General features: G+C 32.9%; 4 protein-coding genes across 4 annotated transcripts; 2 read left to right on the top strand and 2 right to left on the bottom strand.

Moving 5' to 3' along the window:
• LOC109335665 (caffeoylshikimate esterase-like) lies at nucleotides 1,698-4,482 on the top strand. The gene is made up of 8 exons (XM_019571822.1): nucleotides 1,698-1,877; nucleotides 1,965-1,994; nucleotides 2,137-2,263; nucleotides 2,525-2,671; nucleotides 2,837-2,967; nucleotides 3,753-3,890; nucleotides 3,976-4,074; nucleotides 4,170-4,482. Exons 1-8 carry the CDS (start codon nucleotides 1,875-1,877, stop codon nucleotides 4,458-4,460), a joined length of 966 nt encoding a protein of 321 aa, XP_019427367.1. The 5' UTR covers nucleotides 1,698-1,874; the 3' UTR covers nucleotides 4,461-4,482.
• On the bottom strand, nucleotides 5,817-10,928 carry LOC109336066 (splicing factor 3B subunit 3-like). Its single transcript, XM_019572423.1, has 4 exons — nucleotides 7,802-10,928; nucleotides 6,937-7,428; nucleotides 6,526-6,681; nucleotides 5,817-6,046 (listed from the first exon to the last, which is right to left on the bottom strand). The coding sequence occupies exons 1-3, from the start codon at nucleotides 10,811-10,813 to the stop codon at nucleotides 6,544-6,546; spliced, it is 3,642 nt and encodes a 1,213-aa protein (XP_019427968.1). The 5' UTR covers nucleotides 10,814-10,928; the 3' UTR covers nucleotides 5,817-6,046; nucleotides 6,526-6,543.
• LOC109335225 (dirigent protein 24-like) lies at nucleotides 12,516-13,876 on the top strand. Its single transcript, XM_019571340.1, has one exon. It carries the CDS (start codon nucleotides 12,558-12,560, stop codon nucleotides 13,713-13,715), a length of 1,158 nt encoding a protein of 385 aa, XP_019426885.1. The 5' UTR covers nucleotides 12,516-12,557; the 3' UTR covers nucleotides 13,716-13,876.
• Nucleotides 14,144-17,864, bottom strand: LOC109336478 (COBW domain-containing protein 1-like). Its single transcript, XM_019573093.1, has 10 exons — nucleotides 17,508-17,864; nucleotides 17,348-17,413; nucleotides 17,051-17,231; nucleotides 16,744-16,940; nucleotides 16,397-16,447; nucleotides 16,203-16,294; nucleotides 15,402-15,529; nucleotides 15,072-15,151; nucleotides 14,820-14,924; nucleotides 14,144-14,514 (listed from the first exon to the last, which is right to left on the bottom strand). The coding sequence occupies exons 1-10, from the start codon at nucleotides 17,814-17,816 to the stop codon at nucleotides 14,377-14,379; spliced, it is 1,347 nt and encodes a 448-aa protein (XP_019428638.1). The 5' UTR covers nucleotides 17,817-17,864; the 3' UTR covers nucleotides 14,144-14,376.

Consider the following 22,730-nt stretch of genomic DNA (forward strand, 5'->3'; position numbering starts at 1 on the left):
AGGCCTAATTAAGAAATAGCCCAAACTTCGAAAGAGGCCCAGTTATTTTTTACATCAGAATTCTATATTTGGACCCAATTTATTTTATAAATTAAAGATATTTTATATATGATAGATATGAGAATTATAACAATAGGGTCTACTAGTCCTCTTGGTCAATGGTGCTATCCCTCCTGAATAAACACAAAAAAGAGTGTTATTATTGTTGGGTAAATGTTTCATTATTGTCACTTTAAAAAAGAGAAAATGATGTAAATACTGACAGTGTAAGAGTTATTTATACTGTCACTATATTATCCAACATTTAAATAAATGATAGATGATATAGTGACTATGTATACATCTTTACACCGTCAAATGCATAGATTTAATACTATTAAAAAAATAGGACATCATATATAAATAAATTAGACAGTTTACAAATTTTTCTAGCACTTTATAAGTATCAAAGTTTTTATACAATTTGACTAAATGACCACATTTTCATAGCAGCCATATTTATGTCTCGATCAATTCTAAACACGATCACAAATAAACCTAAGAAAATATGAAAAAACCAATAAAAATGATTTCTTCTTGTATCATCTTAGATTGATTTTGTAGATATTATAGTAAAATCGATAATAATTTTAAATTTAGAAAACTGAACCAATATGCATATATTAATTATTTACATTTCATATAATTACACTATAAATATAAATTAAACTGTATATAAAATTATTTTTCCAGATATAATGACTTTATTTTATCTCAAATATAATGCAAATCAAATTATAAACTCCCCAATCTCACATGAACCGAATTTACAGTTTTATAATTTATTTTCTAATGGAGCAAATTCACATGGGAACAAAAACTAGAAACACATCATTTTAAATTTATTGCTACCTTTTTAAAAAGTTGTGTTCTCTCGTTACAACGTGCCCTTTTCAAAGAAAGTGTACAAAACATATTTAATGCATGGAAAACATATTTATTTTCACATAAATATGGCTGATATCTTTGAAATGTAAACTTCTATATATGTTTCTATTTGTTGTCTGGTGTGAACAGAACATGTGCCAATTGCCAAATTTATGCACCAAAATAATATGTGGTATCATTGGACATTTGGTAACTTTTTTTAATAACTTTTTTGAACAATTATTTTTTCTCTCCACGATAGTAATTGTACAATTGATAATAAAAATAATTTATACTATTTTGAACTTTAAAAATAACAGTAAAAAAATCTCAAGAGGGTAGTTCTCTCAAAGTACACTTGTATTTAATAATCACATAAAAAGAAGTCCACTAAACCAAAGGAAGGTAGCATTTAGAAAAAAGGGTGAGATCATGTCAAGATATCCTCACTTAATAATCGAATTAAACTCATAATGATGTAAAATATATGCAACCTTCTTTATCATTTCCATTCATCAATTCAACAACTCTTGAATTATTGTTATTTTGTTAAACACCATTAATATATTTAGGAAAATTAAACAAATTCTTAATAACTAGCAAATAATCCATAGCATGGTCTCTTTCAAGTTGATTAGGATAGAAACAGATAAGTAATACATTGGAAAATAATACGTAATATGTTGAAAGCAATAAAGTGTGACATTCTGTCAATTTGTTAATACCTTATTAGGAGAAAGATTGTTAATTTGTTTCATTCAATTTCATTTATGTCATTGTACTCTATAAATAGAGAAAAGTTGTGTCATTCTTATCCCACACTTCCTTGATTTCCTAACTTTCATTCACTAATATCTTCACACTCATCCAAAGACTTTCTCTATATAAATCAGATTTTCTTATGCTAATAGAACAAGAAAAAAGTAAACCCTGCAAAAATTTCTGAGCAATATCAACAATTCTTCACTATGGTTTCTCCCTCACTCTCTCTTAAATTATCCTATCTCTTAATCCTATACTATGTACTTAGTTTTCTTCTTGTTTTTTTTTGTTTGCAGGCAAATGAAACTGAGGTCAAATATGAAGAGGTATAGTATAATCAATAAGAATATATATCATGCTCTATGGGACTTTTGCTTATTCATATTCAAAGATAAGAGAAAAAAACTTAATATCTAGGATCTTAATGTCCTTATTAATAAATGAAAAATCATGTGAATACTATTGTAGGAATCCACTCTGAATTCTCGAGGCATGCAGCTTTTGGCAAGTCGATGGCTTCCACAGAATGAAGCTCCAAAAGCTTTAGTGTTCATCTGCCATGGCTATGCCATAGAATGCAGCATCACCCTGAACAGTAATTAATTTGCATCTTCTCCTAAACTTGTATATATATATATATATATAACATATCATGGTTTTAAAAATGGTTCGTCTCGGACCGACCATAATTGATATTACAATATTATGATTTTGATAGTCTATGTAACTGCATTGCTCTTGCAATTGGAGTCGCATTTAGTCTACAATTGTAAGAAATACAAAATGTTTCTAAATATAACTGCAATTTAAAACATTGGTACATATTATATTATATCATAGGCTAAATGTGATTTAGGTACAGCAACAAGGCTAGCAAAAGCAGGTTTTGCAGTATATGGTTTGGACTATGAAGGTCATGGAAAATCAGATGGTCTTCAAGGTTTTGTCAATAACTTTGATGATGTCATCAACGATTGTTCCAACTATTTCACCACCATTTGTGGTTAGTTTCTCTTATTTTTCACCTCTCTTTATGTCATTATTATGACAATTCATTATTTGGTTTTGAACACATTTTCAAACCCATGATGTAACACATTATTTGACGAGTGTTTGATATAAAAAAAATCATTTAGTGATATTTATTTTTAATATGGAAAAATTGCAGAAAAGGTTGAGAACAAGAAAAGGATGAGATACTTGTTAGGGGAATCAATGGGTGGAGCTGTGGCTCTCTTATTGCATAGGAAAATGCCAGAATATTGGGATGGGGCAATTTTAGTTGCACCCATGTGTAAGGTTGCCTTTCTTTTGCATGCTCTTAAACAGATAAATAAAGATTAAATACTCATTTTAGTTCCTCATATTTTTCGTCTTTACCATTTAGTCCTTCAAAAAAGAAAAGACCTAAAGTAGTCTTTTTTGGGATCAAATTAATTTCTATTAAGTGTCGTAAAACATGTTAAAAGAATTAATTTAACCTACATTTGAACTTTTTGTTGATCATTTTAGGTCTTTTTTGAAAGACTAAACTGGTAAGTTCGAAAAATATGATGGACTAAAATGAGTATTTACTCTTAAATAAATGAGTTTAATATTTGTGCATCTAAATTTTTTCACAAGGTTCAGTATATTGCATCATCCTTCCAATAGTTATTATATATGTTTTGCCCAATTTTAATCGTTGCAATAGTTATCCCATATTACAGCACATGTAGAAAACCTTGTCTTCAGAAAATGACATAAATATCAATGTTATAATTCTGCAGTTGTTTTTTCTGATTAGCTGCATTTATAAAAGTATTATTCTTTAGAGTTTTATTTATAAGTTTTCTAAGAATGTTATTTAAAAAATATGAGTAAGTTTATGTTGGAAAAGCAAGTTCAACATTTATTAGTATCTTAGGCATTATTTTCTAATGAATAATGTTCCTAAGGAATTTGTTAACAACCTTATTCCTTCACACAAAAATAACAATATATTTTCCTTAATAAATTTAAAGTATGCCTCACATTTACAATTGTTGACTTTCTTGCATTCAAATAAAAGCAATCTCAAATTATAGTAATGAAATATTGTGCAGATTGCAGATGATATGAAACCAAATACAATGATGTTTAGTATATTGAGTGCACTCTGCAAAGTGGTTCCTACATGGAGAATAGTCCCAACACTAGATGTCATTGATCTAGCTTTCAAAGTACCTCAAGTCAGAGAACAGGTTTCCACTAAATTTTATAGAAACTCTTAATTGCTAATTTAAATTTAAGTTAATATATGATAATGTTATTATTCCTATATTGTAGATTAGAGCTAACCCATATTGCTATAAAGGAAAGCCTCGTTTGAAAACAGCCTATGAACTTGTGAGGGTTAGTACAGAAATTGAGCAAAGACTACATGAGGTTTGTTAAATTTGTAACAATCACTTCAATGCTAAAACCTTTAAAGTTGATGACACTTAATGAGTTTAATACAAAATTGGTTCCACTTTGATTAGATTTCACTACCATTTTTGGTTCTACATGGTGAAGAAGACAAGGTGACAGATAAATCAGTTAGCAATGAACTATATGATGTAGCATCCAGCTTAGACAAGACAATAAAGATGTACCCTGGAATGTGGCATGGTCTGTTGTATGGAGAGCCACTAGAAAACTTGAACATTGTATTCTCAGATATTATTAATTGGTTAGAGGAGAAATCTCAATATGGAAATACAAGAATAGAGAGAGAAGAACATGAAGAACAAAAGGGAGATTTTGTAAATGGCTGTAAACAGGATTGCTAATCTTTTGGTTTATATTTTGGCATAAGGGCTAGTGTGCCATATTATGTAGTAATAATCTGTGAATAGAAATGTTTGAATAAAAAAATTTGTTGTTTAAGGCTACAAGTTCTAAAGGTATAATTTCAAGACAAAATTCTCACTTTTGGAGCCTGTTTGAACATTTACAAGCTATTCTGAAGTTGAAGTTGTTTTATAAACTTACTCTTGCTTTGGTTCAATTTTGTCTTCCATATCTTGTTGGAATTATGGTAATTGCATTAGTTAAGCAAATGTAAGAGAACTGAACCTCTCTATGGTATCATTTTAATACTTAAATCTGTTAGTATTGCAATTGTTAAAAAAGGGAGTGTAAGCAGAAAATTAATATGAATCATAAAAGCCTAGTTATAAAAACCGTATCGTACTGGCCGGTTCAACCGGAAAACCGGTGAACTAAGCCCCTAACCGATACGGTACAGATGTTGAACCGGCCAAGTATCAAAACCGGTCAAAATCGATCAAAATCGGTCAAAAACCGGTCAAAATCGGTGAACCGGCCGGTATTTTACTAAACCGGCTGGTTTATACACATCTTTTTTAAAAAAAATAACTTAAAAACTTAAAAATTCATTACAATGTGACCCACTTTTCCAACCATTCTTCAACACTTGAAGACACATACTTCCAAGACATACTTAGATTACACATTTTGGTTCATAACGTGACATTTGTGTAATCTTGGAATACTATCTCAAGATAGGATTTGGTAGAAAAGTATAACATTCATGAGACAACTTTGACTTATTGGTGTTAAATGTTAAAACTCCAAATTTATTTGTTCTGTAGAGTGAGTTGTGAACTTATGTCATTTATTTATATTTTGCGGTTGTTAAGTGATATTTTTGGATTGATATATGTTTTTTAATTTAGACTTTGAATTTGTTAAAGACTTAACGTTGTTTATTTATATGAATTTTGAGTAGATTATAAATATGGATTATAAATTTGACTATCTACCTATTTGGATTTTTTTTGTTATAGGTTATATATAAACAAATATAAGTAGGTATGTCCGGTTTAACCGACATACGGTTTAATTACTGAACCACTGTACTAATAACCTGACCGGTTTGATAACCAGTACGGTTTTAATAACACTGGTATCAACAACTCATAGTCTCATCCTCAATCATATTACCATAGATGGAAGAGACAATTAGAACAAATTCAATAGAAAACCCCAATCATGAATAGTTTTACTGTAGCACAATCAATAAAATGTGGTATTTCCCCCAAAAAAACATATCTTGCACAGGGTTGATGATACGTGAAAACAGATACCTCTTTTCCAGAACTATCAAGAAATTTTGAAAAATTAAAACTCCGTAATATGAAAAGGCATTGCTACTATCACATCCACAATCAGCGTGATAAAATTCAATTACCAATAATTACAACATTGATTGCCAACTTAGATTTCATTCAAAAAATACAGAGTACAAACATCCACTTTCTACTCCTCCCTTCTGCAAGAAATGGAAGAACAAACTTTCTACGCTTAGTTAGTGACCTCACTACAAGTGCAAATGATCTATTACCGCTGGGACCTGAAAACGTTAACAAATCACACTATAAACCATTTTCATGAAACATGGATTCTCTATAAACACTAAAGCAACTACAAACATAGTAAAGATGATATAAATAATTAACTGTGGTCAGTATAAACAAAATATTGATGTTGTGCCCATGGTGAGCACCATAGTAAAGCCGTAGAGGCAAAATCAAAGTTGTGGCTTCTATTTCTTCTCAACTACCCCCAGAATAGTTAGAAAGACCCAAACCTTTCTGAAAAGGAAAAAACCAGCTATTTGACTTCTCTGTTACGCAACTTACCTGAATATCAGACCTTAAAATATTAACATTTCCCTTATTTATACACATCATCCATTTCTATGTTAGATTAGTTAATGTAGTTCTATTGGCCAGATATATAATTGCATCTTTATGCACAACCTACAGTCTTACTAATCACAATAGCACTTTGGACAGACAAAACAAGATAAACAGAAATAGGGGAGCGCACCTTTCTGAAGATCATCTCTCAAATAATTTTGTTTCGTACTTCCTCAAGTTTCTTCAGTATTTCTCCAGGGGTTCTGTCCAATTCATCAGCAATTTTTCGCTGCAAATCCATTGGCAATGTTGGGTATTGCTCACATAGATCTCCATCAATCACATCCTACACCATTGTGACAGGCATCTCAGAAACTTGTCAAAACTCAATGCGATGTATTAAAAACACTCAATGAATAAATACAACAGTTTGATGGGACCAAGAAATTTTTATCAAGGGCAGAAGATAAAAGCCACTGTCAGGAACAACCATGTAAATGTAATAGGCATTATGTTCTTATTGAGTATGAATGGCAAACAAAGACTGTTACGTAATTTATTTAAAAGAAAGAGCAAACAGCATAATATTAATTTGGTATACCTTAACAGGGAAATAAGCAGATCTATAAGCCATGTGGTCTCTTCCACACAAAGGTGGATGATCCTGCCTCAAATGCATCTCCAAATGAGAGAAGAAATCAACATCATCCCGTGACGTAAAAGCATGCAATGCCCCAATACTTCCCATAGTTGTTCCATATAAAATGCACTCTCCACCACCTGGTATAAGAGATGCCTTTTGCAAAGACGTGATCAGATCACCAACATGAAATTGTACAATTTCTTCCACCTTATTGGGAGCTCCGTTCAGCTTTCCCTGCTCCCACTTGATCCTCCCACCAGTTGGATCTTCTTCTATTTCATCTGAAACATCCTGTGGCAAGCGCACAAAATAGACATTCCCAAACTTGTCTGCACCTGCCATGGTGTCAAAATCTATGTGGTATGATGCAGTAAGCCATCTTGGAACACAATCATCCGCAAAAATGTAAAGCTGGTTTTCATCCCGCCTATACTTGCAGTAATGGAAAGACTGGAGACAAAGTACATAAATAGTTAAACAAAATTATTTACTGAAACAGAATATGGAGGGCAACAAAACATAGAATCAGAAAATGAGTATGCTGTCTATTTTCTTCAAAATTCAGACAAAAATTAATTGACTACAGAAAGTTGAAGTCCTCCCAGCTTCAAAGATATAAGAATTCCTCCTAAAGGTTTCAAACCAAAGCCACAGCAGTATAATTAACAGTAAAAATTTCTGGACACAGACAAGTTACTGTCTTAAGACAATGTGATCTCTAATGCCAGCAGCCAAATATAGATGCCATGGTGAAAAAATGTTGCAATAATTCTTAACTCAAATATGAGATGTTCAATAGATATAGAATGAAATAGAAACATACCTCTTGCATGTCGCCTACATAAATACGATCACGATACGCATGAATAGAGACAATTGTGTTGGGGAATAGCTTATTTTCACATTTCCTTAACAGTCGTCTTTTTCCTAAATCATATAGCCTGAGCACAGGTCCTATTCCTGCAAGTAATCTTCCTTGAAACTGACATAGAGCAAGAGGGACACCTTCAACCTGAGTTTTGTGAAGAAGTTCAAGAGATCTTCCATCCTCTACAAACCTATATATATGAATATATCCAGCAGTTAAAGTCCTTCTGGGCAAAAATTGCAGTCCCTTTGCTGTGCCAACAGCTAACAGGGTTCCATATTCCTTATCATGGAAATTTACTGTGCATACACTGAATGCAGCTTCATTCTCCTGAAGCTCCAGAAGACATGTTGTGTTTCCTGTCCTTGGATCAAGAACTCTAATGCAGGAAACCCATTTATCCGATTCAGTTTTTGGGTCACCATAATGTTCATCAGAGAGTGCATCATCTTTATCCTCATCCTCGCCACCATTCTCCATTGGGTCACTTCCAGTCCCATTTTCCCCTGCCTGAGTAGCCTCAAAACACTCTTTTCTTGCAGATTCACGCTCCTCTGCAGTTAATGCTCCTTGATCACTCTCAACTATCACCAAAAGCTTCCGTTTGGGATGCAGCACAAACTTTCTTGGTGTATATCTTAATGGAATTACAGTCTCATTAAATGTTTCTCCCAATCTTTCAATGGTAAAAATCCTCAATGCCTCACCAGCAACAGCAACTACACCTTCCACACATTGGTCAGACGAAAATGAAGCCGCATATTCAAGGGTTTCATATGAAAGAGGTGTTAATAGGAAATGTCCCTGGTGAATATAACCAAGCCATGGTCGACTTGACAAGCAAAGCATGGCACGCTTGCCTCTTACAATAATAGGAAACAACTTTGGGGCTCTCAATCCTAAGAATCGGGAACGAGAATCAGAAAGCTGACCTGTAACCATATCCACCACCGTTCTAAACAAGACACCATTCTGCAAACCAGCATTCAAGAAAAGGCTAGCAGGGTGATCTGCACCATCCTCGCCGCCAACAGAAGCTTGAACCTCAAGAAAAAGAAGAGATTCTGGAGCTGAAGAAACACTTTGAACACTAAGAGCCTGCATACAATCATCAGGATCCAGTGATAAGATTCGGATAGTCTTGTCATATGAGCCTACTGCCAGAAAACGGGATCTTTGTCTGCCTTCGGGTACTGGAGCAATGTCCAAACAAGCAACGTCTCCAGACATTTCATGCTTTTCAACCTCCATCAACTGACCAGTAACATCCACTTCAAAATATATAAGCTCCCCTCCACTCAGTGCAATAACAACCTGAAGTCTATTATATCCAACTTTGGCAATTGTCCTCTTTCCAGGAGTTCTCCACTCATTAATACGCCCATCCTCCCTAATGTGTCTAATACCATTAGGGTGAACCTGCATGAGAGAATCATCACCTATCAAGGATACAGCAAGGGAGGGTGTGGTGTCAAGAAATCCACTGTCACTAACTTCTTCAACTGTCTCACCAATGGAAAGCACAAGCGTAGCATTTGTGAATGACACAACAATATATGCATCAAACTCATCGATAACATTCTTCTTCACAGTCCAAACAGCACTAGGTATACCAGGAAGCCTTGATACTGCCATCTCACTAACTGCTAAACCAGTTCTCAGGATCCTCAAGGATGAACGAGGACCACGGCCACAGAGAGTAAAAATCTGGGGGGTTTCCTCTTCAAAGAGATTACTGACCTTCATATCCATTATTGGCATTAGACTATCAACCTGGTCAATCCTGACAAGATTTTTCAGTTTTCTCGGCCTGAAATAGACCGGCTTAAAACCATCCTGAGTTTCCTCCAATGTAGCTGATGACACCTCCACATCGTCATCATCCCCGATCGCCTTAAACTGATACAGAGCATGATTGCCAAACTCCGAGGCTGCAAACAAGAAGCCCGACTTGAGCACACACATTGAAGCTGTAACAGGAATAGTATCAAAATACTTAATCTTCAACTCCGAGACACGGTCACCATCATGCTCCAAGGTAACCTTAAAAATATCTCCATACTCGGTCTGCAAGAGGAAGAAAAACATGGACTTCAACTTATGCATAGCTGCCGAGACAATAAGAACACCACGCTCACTAGGCAAATCAGCACGCCGAGGAATCACAGCCCTAACTTCCTGGTGTCCCTGATTCTTATAAATCACAAAATTCTCAGCACAAACAAGCACTCCACTCGGCCCATCGCCACCACCAGGAACAGTGACAAGCAAATTGGCACCATTATCAACCTGTTCAGACCACTTCCTCGACACATGGTTCAACCCTAAATCAAGCTCATAAAACGTCAAATGCTTCTGAGCTTCGGATGCGGCCTGACCAGTGGAATCCAAATCAGCCTCAGAGTAATCCAACTCAATAGCAGCAAAAATAGGATTCTCAAAACCACAATCAACCCCACAAATTGAGTACACTAATGTATGAGACTTATGAGCTTCTAAAGGCGAAGAAATAGTTAACCTAGCAGCAGTATCCCTATTCAAAACATAAACAAGTTTCTGTTTTTCACAAGCGCCAATCATAACAGCCCTACCCTTTGGATCTATAGCTATGAACTGACCCGGAACGATGCGGCGGGAACCAGATTTACCAAAAGTTTCTTGGTGAATTTTATCGAATACGTTCTTCTCCTTATTGTAATCAAGAATTACGATGCGACCGGAATCTGAACCGACAACGATGTAATCCTTCTGAGCACCGGTGAGACGGAATTGAGCTAAGGACCTAATGGAACCGAAGATTTCGACGGAGAGAATGGTTTGGATGCGACCGTTGTCATCGGGGCGGAGGAGATCGAGAACTTTACCTCTGGCGACGACGATTTCTTGGGACTTGCCGCCGGAGAAGCTGCCGTTGATGGCGCAGACGATGCCGGTGGGTTGCTGGAGAGTGAGATTGTAGAGATACATGGTGTGATTTAGGGTTAGGGTTTTAGATAAGTTAGTTCAGTGTTTTTTCAATTTAACATTCACTGAACAGAGAAAACAAAAGAGGAACGTTGGGGTTCAGAATTCGGAGTGAGTGAGTGAAAGATATAATCATATATCATATATATCTATATTATAAACCCCAATGGGGTTTATAACAAAATATTGAAGTAGGATTTTCATCCCCAATCTAATCAAATCATTCTAAATAATATAAAAATATTTTCTTTTTATCTTATAATTTTACTTTTTTAAATATATGTCAATTTTCAATTAGTTTAGAATGCAATAAGATAGACTAATGAAATATAATAAAGATTTATACACGATAAATATATTATCTATTATTTATTTGTATTAATTTTATTGAAACATTCAATATTGATTGAAAATAGATAGTAAATAATATAGTAACAGTATATAACCTTTTACAATTATCGATGCATATATCTTTTTCACTAATAAAAAAATGTTATTTTAAATTTACCTGTCATACTTTTTGGAATAAATTTTTAAAAATTATATTATCATAATTAACTTTATCTAATAAGTTTTTTATATTTTGATTAGAATAAGGCAATAAGCTGATAACCATTTCTTTTGTGGTAAAAGAGCCCATAGTTATTTTTATAACATAAATCATGCTTTCAGAAATGAGAAGGCCCTGATTGTAATATTATTTTAAAACAATTAGCCTTATTTAGTAGTCTTGAAAATATGATATTGGACCAAAATAAATAATCAAATAATAGTATTGAAACCATTACGTTTTATTCAAGACAAAAAAAATTTGATCAATTGATTTTTTTAGATCATTATTAGTAATGAATAAATATTGGAGGCCTTAAGCCATTGCCTCAGTAGACTATGCACATAACGTAATTCTTTACTATAAATATGGATTTCAATCTTCAATGCATATAAACTAAAATATAGGAGTCAACCCATATTCTTAATAGTGTTAAATTATGCACGATTGTATAAAGATGTATATACAATTAGTATATTTTTCACCGTTCATTTGAATTACTTATTTTGAAAAGTCAATAGTGATTGAAAATGAATAATAGATAATACAATAATAGTGTAAAAAATCTTATACTCTGAGTGTATATATATATATATATATATATCCTTTTCTCATTCCTTAATCTTATACTCTTAAAAGTAAGCATTTCTGCTGCATCCTATGCAGTTTTGCTTGACAAGTTTGGCATTTTTATTCCATCATTTTCATCTCTAACTACTTGATTTTTTTGGCAGTTTATCATGTATAGTGTATACTGAGGTCAATATTTAATTTATAGTTAGTTTTTTAAATGACATGTATTGGGTGAGGTTGTTCCATCCTGCACAACCTAATCATGATAACAAAGCATAGAAGATAACTAACTCACTATCTGTGAAATGTGCTCATATATTTGAAACATTAATAATATTTTCCTCCTCAATGCAAGTACCTCTGATGTCAAATATCAAATCCATTGAATCAAATACTCAAGTTCTGTTGGTGCCAAACTGCCAATACTAACTGAAGATTTGTTTCAACCAAACCACAACCTAGTACAGTGAAGTAAGAGAACATTTCCAACCACTCCATAGTATCAGCTCCACTTGTTGAAGATTAGTTATCTTTCTATATATATACACACACAGCCACAATCTACTTCATGAACAACTCAATCTCCTCTCCAATCGAGAAAAAACCAGGTTTCCTCTGCATAAAATGGCCAATGTTTTCCTCCTCAATGCTGGCACTGTCAAAGCCATTTTCTGCTTCTTGTTCCTAACCACAACCTTCTTGATTGCCAACTCTGCCAGGATCCTAGATGAAGTGGAGCCACAAGAACCACAAGCCATTGACAATAATCTACCACTACCAGGAGCAGCAACCAATCCTTCAGTCACAACAACAACAACAACAACAGTTCCTGTTACAACACCCCAGATAGCCCCTACCACCACTTTAACAAGTGATCAAACACCAATAGACACAGATACTGACTCCTCAAATGATGAAGTAGCCAATGTTGTTGACCCACCAGTCCCACAACCAGAGCCAATAGCCCCATCTGGTATCACTGCACCTGCTATAGTTCCACAGCAACCACAACCAGAAGCTGAAGTCCCCGCCACTGCTACCCCTGATGAAACACCAATAGTGGCAAAGGAGCCATCACTATCCTTCTTCATGCATGACATCCTTGGAGGATCACATCCTTCAGCAAGAGTGGTTGCAGGAATAGTAGCAAACACAGATGTCACAGGCCTACCATTTTCCAAGCTTAACAACAACCTCTTCCCAATCACTGGAGGAATCCCACTTGTGAACCCCAAACTCAATGGCATCATCACCAATAGCAACCTACCAAACCTTGTAGGACTTAGTGGCTCTCAATCTTCAACTGTGTTCCAAAATAGAGGCACCAGCAATGTTGTCACAGGTGGAAACAACCAACCATTTGTATCAGCAGGTAACCTTCCATCAGGGTTTACGATACAAAGACTCATGTTTGGATCGGTAACAGTGATCGATGACCAGTTAACTGAAGGGCAAGAGCTAGGTTCTGCAGAGGTTGGAAGAGCACAAGGGTTCTACTTAGCTAGCTCATTGGATGGTAGCAGCCAAAGCGTTGTGTTGACAGTGTTGCTGCATGGTGCTGGTAATGATGAGCATCATGATCATGTTGTGGAAGATACCATAAGCTTGTTTGGGGTTCATAGGACTGTGTCACATGAATCTGAGGTTGCTGTCATTGGTGGGACTGGTAAGTATGAGAATGCAAAGGGATATGCTGCACTTGAGACCCTTCTGAAGGAAGATCAACACACCACAGATGGAGCAGACACCATCCTACATTTCAATGTCTACCTCACTGAATAAGTAGTAAGCAATGTCAGTGTCTAGTGTGTTTCTCATTTGGGTTTTACATTGTGTTGTTTTAATGTGTGTATGTTGGAAAATTTGACAACGTTTGTATCAAGCTTCAAGCCTATATATTTACATCATTCTAGATTAAACAAATTTTCCCTTTATATCTTTAATTCCTTTCCTAGGAGCTGGTGTTTGTACATCTGATAACATTTGTATAGCTCACAGTGATATAAAATCCGAAGTTTTTATGACGTAAAATCCAAAGTTGTGGATGTACAAGAAATATAACATGGTATTTCAATGGCTTGATCATTTTAGGGCCTTTTAATTTAAGAGGAGAAAAAAAATGCAGATTTCCGATTTGATTTATTCCAATGTAAATTTAACAGATTGGAATTGATCAACATTAAAAAGATAAATGAGTAATTGACTTATACGACCAAAAATGAAAGGAAAAAATCCAGCACCCTATAAAGGTGGTAAACAACCTTTGCCACAATAACACAAGTTCAAATCTCCAAAAAGCAACTCTTACCAAAAAATGGCATTGAGTTCCACTATATATGATAAGCAAGTCCAAAGTCTTCTACATGGTATATGAAACACTCATATCTTAAATGGCCATGCGTCATAGACCTATAGCACATTGTATATATAGAAGTTATTAGTCTCAAAGTAAACAGGCCTTGAATCCCTTCTCCAATTCCTGAGCATCCAAGTTTTTCCCTATGAAAACAATTTTGTTTGTCCTTGATTCATCTGCTCCCCACAACCTTTCAGGTGAACCTTGAAATATGTCATGAACCCCCTGTTACAGAAAAATATATGCTTAATTCAGTGAAACTGAAACATAGTAAATGATAACAGTAAAGGAAAGATGGTGAGGGGAGAGGGGGGAATGAGATGAGGTAGAGCGAACGGATTTGGATATTCTTTTTTTTCAAGGAAGGCTTTGGATATTCTTAAGTGACGGAGCCACTTAAGAGAGTAGAGTGCATATGGCATAAATGCATTTTAAAGGAGAAAATAGCACAAAAGATAAAATTTTAGAGGAAATTCATGATCTGTATGGCAATCTCATCTCGGTAAAGGAATTCAAATTTTCAAATTGACCTGAAAGACAAATCTCTCATCCATCCCGTTAATAGAAAGAAGTCCCTTCATCCTATAAATGTCTTCACTACGATCCAGCAACAAGGTACCAAGCCACATGTTAGCCTGAAAAGGTTAACAAATTATAGTTTTAGGCAAATGCCAGAATTGACTTCTTACATAAAAATATGGAATAAAGGCACAGCAAATGCATCTAAATGGAAAGGAGATACACAGGGCCTTATGCATAAGTACACTATCACAAGTGCTAACCTTCTCAAGGTCTAAATTTCCTTCGCAAACTATGCTGACAGATGTAACACCAGGATCGTGAGTATGCGCATGGTGATGCTCTGCATATAAAAAAATTATTCTATCACTTCATGGCAGTTACTTCGGAAAATAACATTTTACAATCATATCCTTTAAATCTTATAAAACATTGATCTGAGAAGCAACATCTTATGTAAAACTAAATCAGTTGCATTCCATTGGTGAGACCCAACACATGGGAGCCATTGTAATGTCCTTAATGCCACAAACAAGAATAACATGTCATGTAAACAGTTATCATTCAAAGTTTCAAAGCAAATTAATAGGTACCATGCTTGTGGTCATGTGAATCATCATGGTGATGGTGGTGGTGATCATGGTCATGGTGCTCGTGGTTGTGATCATGGCTATGCTCATGATCTTCATCTACACCTTCATCATTAACGGCACTCTCAATCCTTGCAAAAGATCAAGAAAACAGACACAAATCATATAAGCAGGCTTGGACAGCTGGAAGATAACAAGATTAAAATTGAAGCAGGAATGCCCATATATCCACCTAAGATTACCAATCAAAGGGCACTGAAGCAACAGACAAGGATGGGAATGAGAGTACTTAGAACATTGTCGCCATTAAGGAAAATAACTATTATCAGGATTTCCTAATGGTCTGTTTACGAGTTCAATTTTGGAGGGGGAAGGAAAATGGAAGAATTCGAAGTCATCTGACTAGTGTACTTCATGGTTCTCAAGCCTTCTCTTTCCCTTCCTTCTCCTCCAAAACTCAACTCGCAAATAGACCCTAAAGAAATATGTCTACAAATAGTAGATAATGTAAGAAACAAATAAATATTAATGGTTAACTACAAAACAACAATAACAATAACCACACCTTAGTCCCACTAAGTTGGGTGACTTGGGTCAGATACATGGATCAAACAATAGCATGATGCTCTATCATATATCATGTTCATTGACAAACCATTGATAAAAGACTATAAATTAAACAAGGTACAAACTTGTAGGAACCGTGAGATTAAAAATGAACTCCACATGCGGAGACCAACAGAAGCAAAATATTCTCTTCACAATTCGAACCCAGAAACTAGGAGACAAGACCAAAATAGCTACCTCTCCAAATCAAAGCCCCCAATGCCAAGAACATAATCCAAGTTGACTTTTCCGAACTCTGTCCGCTTTAAATTGGCCAGGCTGTTTATTTTCTGAATTACAGATCCCATGAACATTAATTGGGTGCTCAAAATAATGTTAATAATTTAAAATTAAATAAACATTTCGATATGCCATGAAGGAGAGACACTAACCTTTATCCGCTGTACCAAAGAAGTAATGTCTGATTCACCAACAAGGTCGGTCTGGTGCAAGGTAGATAGGAGTATTAGCCCTACTATCTATGGCATAGAGAAAGTATTCACTACATAAACTAGCATGTAGAAAGTAGAACTTTGGGAATAATTCCATATTGAGTGTACGGTCAGACAAGGTCAACCATGCCACAGTAAAACTACACTATCTAATAGTTAGATAGATAGTTATTGAATCAAATTTGACAGGCTCTTTTTGTAAATAATCTGAATGTTTTGAGTTTTACAACATTAATGTATAACTATGTACATTCTCCAACAAGAGTAATTAAGTCGGGAGTCATGACCTTGTTTACAATAATACGGTCAGCATATGCAATCTGCTCCACTGCCTCATTGACCACACCCTTTGGCTTAACCTCATCAAGATGAAGAGTGGCATGTTTAGCATCAACCAAAGTGACAACGCCATCCAACTTGACTTCGTTGAAAATAGACTCCTCTGCATAAAATGTCTGGATTATTGGTGCTGGATTCGCCAAACCTGTAGACATACAAACAAATCATGAAAAGACTTAAAATTATGCTATACATGAAAAGTATAACAGCAATTAAATACATAAACTAGTCCTCGGGCAAACTCAGCTTCCTTACCTGTAGTCTCTATAACAATATGGTCAAACTTCCCTTTCTTCTTAGTAACTAATTCAGAAATCATTCTGACAAGATCACCCCTGACAGTGCAGCAAAGGCAGCCATTGTTCAACATCATAATATCTTCAGCACCAGTGGATTTCGAGGCAACTAGAGAACCATCTATGTCAACCTCACCGAACTACAACAATGCAAAAAGAAACACATTAACTGTAACAATCTTAACACAGCCATGTAATGAACACAGAAAAAATAGTGAAAATCACAACGCACACACACACACACATATATATATACCTCGTTCTCAATAACGGCAATTTTCTTTCCATGTTCGGCAGTCAAAATATGGTTCAGCAGTGTTGTCTGTTCAATTACACAACATAACACCTCTAAATTAGTTCAAAATTGAAAATAATCGAAAAAACAGAAGAAACAAAAGAACGCGAATATGGAATACCTTGCCAGAACCGAGAAAGCCGGTGATGATAGTAGCGGGAATACGATTATCTGGAGGAATAACCGTGGAAAAAGAATCTGAGCCGTCATCGGTTTGTGGCGGAGCAGTGGTGGTTGCAGAAACGGTGAAGCGGCGAGCGGCAACTGATTTGGTAGGGTTTGAAAGGAATAACCTAGAAGAAGAGTAGGTTAGAAATTTGGAATGACATGTTATCCTTGTTCTTGTTGTTGTTGAGAATAGAAGAGGGGAAAGAGTTCTGGAAGAGAAAGCGAAGAAGGTGGATGCAAGTTCCGCTGTAAAAGGAGCCATGGAAATGGATAGAATCAGAGGCTTCGTTGACTCACTTCAGTGTGCCTTTTTCATGGAAAAAATTTGTATTTAATTATTATTCTCAAATTTTAAAATAATATTATTTATTTATCAATTATATTCTTCTTACTGTTAATGTAAAAATTGGAAGAAATAATGATGGAATAAAGTGAAGGAATTTTTATGATTAATAATTAAATTTTTAATTTTAATATATTTTTTCAATTAATTATAACTTATATTACATGAAGTGGCATAGAATATACGATTGAGGATATGGTTGAAATTTTTGAGGAAAGTATAATGATTTCGTTGATTTGAGTAAAAAATACATGACTAAACTTACAAAAGAAAAAATAAGTAATATTAATTCCGCAATCTAAATTTTAGGTTACCACTTATTAACACCAATAACATGTACATTTAATAGCTGTGAAAAGTTAGAATTCATGTAAATAACATTTGGTAAGTGTTGGACACATTGTTATCATTAGGGATGATAGTAAATATATGAAGCACAGATTCGCCAAATACCCTCGCGTGTTGTTGTCTGACACGTATCCGACACCGATGCTCAGATTCGCGAAGGATACGTGTCCTTAGAGTATCCAAAAATAAAAATAAATATCAAGACACGTATCGGATCGTTTTCAATAAAATATAGGATATATAGATTCGTTTTAATGATAAGATAGATTTGTTTTCAATAAACACTCACTTATTTAAAGGTCACATCATACCAACTTACCATCACACCACATTGACTCTCGAATAGCTGGTACTTTCCGATCCATAACGTCGCCGACCGGTGCTTAGTGTTACTGTCTCTACCGTCATAGGTATGTTGTGAAGAGCAAACAGAAAAAGGCTTACGTTTCTTACTTCTTAGTTTCTTTTCACTTAGTATGTTTATAAAGAGAAGAGGATGTGTGAGTATTAATAGAGAAGATAAACAAATGGTTTACCTTTATTTATCAACAGAGAAGAAAAGAAAGAGGGTAGGAGAGAGGAAGAAGATTTACACTTATAATTTTATCATATTTTATGTATTTTTTATTAATTTATACACATATTCATAAACGTATCGTATCCTACATTTTAGAAAAAATGTGTGTCAACGTATCGAATACGTATCGTATCCGATACACGTATCTGTATCTGTGCTTCATAGTAGTAAATAATTTAAACTGTCATAAACTAAATAATTTAAACTTTAATTAAAAATTGAGTTTGTCAGAATGAATAAATTATAGTTAAGCTAAGTATATTTCAACTCATAAGATCAATAATACTTGATGCACTAACAGTGTAAAGAATTATGCACAATTAATGTATCAATTCTTCATTTGGATTACTTTTCGTGAAAAATCAAACATAATTGAAAATGAGTTATAGATAATAGAGTGACAGTGTAAAAAACTCTTACACTATCAGTATATACATATTTTTCTCGTTAGAAAAACCACAATAGTATATGATTTTAGTATCACTGCATATATTGTGCAAGCTACATGTATGGGAATAAATTTCCTTTCTCAAAAAAATATGTCATTTCATATATTATTTACTCTAATTGATTAGAAGAATATATAATTATTAAATTTTAACTTAAATATGTTTTTATCATAAATCATATCAAATAAACTTAGAGTGCACATTTTTTAGAATAACAAATATAATTCATGTGCATAACATCATGTTATGATTATTGATAAAATGTGATAGATCTATCAAAACCATTTTATGTGTCCACACTTTAATATCTTAAGCAATATGAGAAATTTTGTATGTTATATTTAAAAACCAAAAAAATAATCTTAGCTGACATAAAGAATCAAATAATTCATAAACTTCAATTCAGTTAAAAAATTGTATTGAGTTCGAGTTAGGGATGATAAGAGATCGGGTGGGTGCGAGTAGTATTTTCCCGTTTCCAAACTCACAATATTTGTGAGTACTCATAAGGAGAGCAGGTATTTGCGAGTATCCAACCGATTTTTAATTATAATTATATATATATATATATATACTTTATAGTAACTAGTATGTAAAAATGATTATTACATTAATAATAAGATATTTATGTTATAAATTTATAATTATAATCAAGTGTAATTTATTATGAAATAATAATAACGTTTATAATATATATATTCTTAAAATAATGATAATAAACTATAATATATATATATATATATACATATATTTAAGTTTAATTAAAAAATTAATTTATAAATATATGGTTATATGTATTATAAAACTCGTTCTCACGAATAAACTATTTTTGTGGGTACCCGTTGCGCATATTTCTACGGGTACATACTTATTAGGTTTTATTGTCATCTCTAATTCAAGTTAGAGCTAAAACAAGTTAGGTTCAACTTGACTGATCTCTTCCCCTAGTTATTATAAGGCAAATGTTTTTATTTTAAATGACAACTTTTAAGATTTAAAATTGTTACACAATCACTAATTTCGCAACTAATCCATATATATGTTTTTATTTATTAAAATACCGAGCAAGTAACAAATATTTATCAACAATTTTAATTAATTTCAATAAACAAAATAGGTAATTATGAAATAAATTAATCATTTTCATATTGCTGTCCTTTTGCTTTTTTTAGTTAAATTTTAAAACAAATCATGTTGTATACTTTACATCTTCATCAATATTTTGGTGAAGAAAGTTTGTTTCCGATAATTATCGAATATAAGTATACACAAAACGAATATTGGTGGGTTAAAGTGCCAGTCAACATTACTATTTGCTGATCACTGAGTTTCAAATTTTCTAAATGAATATGTATAATAGATGCTGCAATATTTGGATATAGCAAAAGTAACATGAAATTTTGGATTCCATTTGCTAAGATTAAGGTGGAAACAACAAGATTAGAATTTGCCTAAAACAAGACCCAATTTAAAAGTTTATTATACTATATAATATTAAAATAAGTCATTATATCTACATTTAAATAGGTTAATCCATACTTTTAATTACACTTTTATAATCCTAACAAATAAGTTATATTTTTATATTAAAATTATATAATATATAATATTAATTATATAATATAAACATGTCATATAATATAATTAAATAGGTTGACCTATTAGGTTTAATAGACATTTTGGATGACCCAAAGTTTGACATATTAAAATAAATAGTTTTTTAAAAAATTTGAGTCTGATTAGTTACGAAAAAAGTCTAAAATAACCTAATCTATTATATTACAGGTAATAGACGCTAATAGACGGTGTAATATATTCCCACCCATAGCTACGATAGTACATTTGACGAGGTGAACAACACAAACAGCTTAGTTGTGTTATACACAGGGATATCAAGCATATTTTTCCCCCTAGTATAATTAAATATATTTTCTCATTAAGAAATTAATTCCTGTGTTAATATGACCAGATGGGTGGAAGCAAATTTAGACATCAGCTATCATGGAATGGATATACAATTTAATGCAAATTTAGACATCAACTATTATCTAAGTTAAAATAAGGTGGACCCCTACATGGCCTATACTTTTTTAAGGTTTGGATATACAATTTAATTCATCCATCTCATTTGACCCCTCAATTTACCCAATTTGTCTCACTTTATTATGTGAGCACATCTGCTATACCACAAAGTATAACATTTTATGTGTCACTGTTTGTAATTAGTTAAAAAATATATTTAAATTAAAATTTTAATAATTAATTATTTTTCTGACTAATTACAAGTACCAACACATGAAATGATATATTGTTTTAGGATAATTGATGTTCATTGATTACTCCCGGAGTCCATATGCATTTTTATATGGTGATACGAGTGACCAATTCAAAGGGTTAAAAGAAAAAAAGGGAACTCGAATAAATTACCACTGATGTAATGTGGTTTATTGAAATACCTACAATAGTTCATTTTATTTATTTTGTCTCTTCAAATTTTTTATTAAGTTTTACGAACATGTTTAGTTTTTTCAATGTATGTTCACCGATAACCCATTTTAAAATGGAAATGACAGGATTGTTTGATTTTAAGAAATGTTTTTTATTTCTATTTTTTATATTTATTTTACAAAAACAAATTTTGTTTTTATGTTTTCATTTTCTCAAAACGTGTTTGTTATTATCATTTTCATTTTCAAAACCATTCATTTTAAACTCCACAAACAAGAAAAATTACTCTTCCAATTAATTCAATTCTAAAATTTAATCACTAAAGTAGTCAAACCAATGATTCTATAGTTTGTTTATATATTTAATATTTGCATTTTTCTTTTTCAACCTATGTTATGTCAATAATATATTAAACACCTTTAATTATTGGATTTAGTCATTAGCTACCACCTATAAAGATGTGTGAAAAGTCATAACAAACATTTTGTTGTTGCAAATGCTCTAAAAAAGTTAAAATTAAAATAAATTAATAATATAAAAGTGTTTTATTATTTAATTAAGATTGTACTAACTTTAAGGGACAATAATTTTCATCTCAAAATTATATATTATCATACACATCATCCAATCATTTCAACAATATTATAAGAGTGGTGAATTCTATTATGAAGATGTGTGATGGTTTAGACGAGAGAGAAACTCATTGATTGATTTTAGCCTTTTGTTGATCAGTGAAAAAACAATTGAAAATATATACTTTTCATTCATATTTTTTTATGTTTAAGGTTATACAAAAGTTTAAAAAATTATTAAAAGATATAAGATTAAAATAACTATATTTAATGTATATTGAAAGCTCAATTAAAAAAGGCATGAAGTAACATGTCATGAAAATATGAATAATAAATAAATGTATAGTTGGAAAATAAATATAGAAGTGTATCTGGTTTCCAAAATATGAAATAACATGAAAAAGTTAAAACATTAAGAAATATGAAATGAACGAAATAA

Source organism: Lupinus angustifolius, chromosome LG20 (genome assembly GCF_001865875.1).
Source record: "Lupinus angustifolius cultivar Tanjil chromosome LG20, LupAngTanjil_v1.0, whole genome shotgun sequence".
Classification (NCBI taxonomy): domain Eukaryota; kingdom Viridiplantae; phylum Streptophyta; class Magnoliopsida; order Fabales; family Fabaceae; genus Lupinus; species Lupinus angustifolius.

Bases quoted from the DNA above. Each gene is read 5' to 3' on its own strand.
- LOC109336066 (XM_019572423.1), bottom strand. From the start codon at position 10,813: ATGTATCTCTACAATCTCACTCTCCAGCAACCCACCGGCATCGTCTGC. The intron at 7,429-7,801 runs GTATGTTTCTAT...CTTTGTCTCCAG, and splicing joins ATGTAGGCGACATGCAAGAG to TCTTTCCATTACTGCAAGTA. The intron at 6,682-6,936 runs GTATACCAAATT...ACAATGGTGTAG, and splicing joins CTGCTTATTTCCCTGTTAAG to GATGTGATTGATGGAGATCT.
- LOC109335665 (XM_019571822.1), top strand. The intron at 1,995-2,136 runs GTATAGTATAAT...ATACTATTGTAG, and splicing joins CTGAGGTCAAATATGAAGAG to GAATCCACTCTGAATTCTCG. The intron at 2,264-2,524 runs GTAATTAATTTG...AATGTGATTTAG, and splicing joins ATGCAGCATCACCCTGAACA to GTACAGCAACAAGGCTAGCA.
- LOC109336478 (XM_019573093.1), bottom strand. From the start codon at position 17,816: ATGGCTCCTTTTACAGCGGAACTTGCATCCACCTTCTTCGCTTTCTCT. The intron at 17,232-17,347 runs GTATATATATAT...GCATTGTTGTAG, and splicing joins TTGCCGTTATTGAGAACGAG to TTCGGTGAGGTTGACATAGA. The intron at 16,941-17,050 runs GTAAGGAAGCTG...GTATGTCTACAG, and splicing joins TATTGTTATAGAGACTACAG to GTTTGGCGAATCCAGCACCA.
- LOC109335225 (XM_019571340.1), top strand. From the start codon at position 12,558: ATGGCCAATGTTTTCCTCCTCAATGCTGGCACTGTCAAAGCCATTTTC.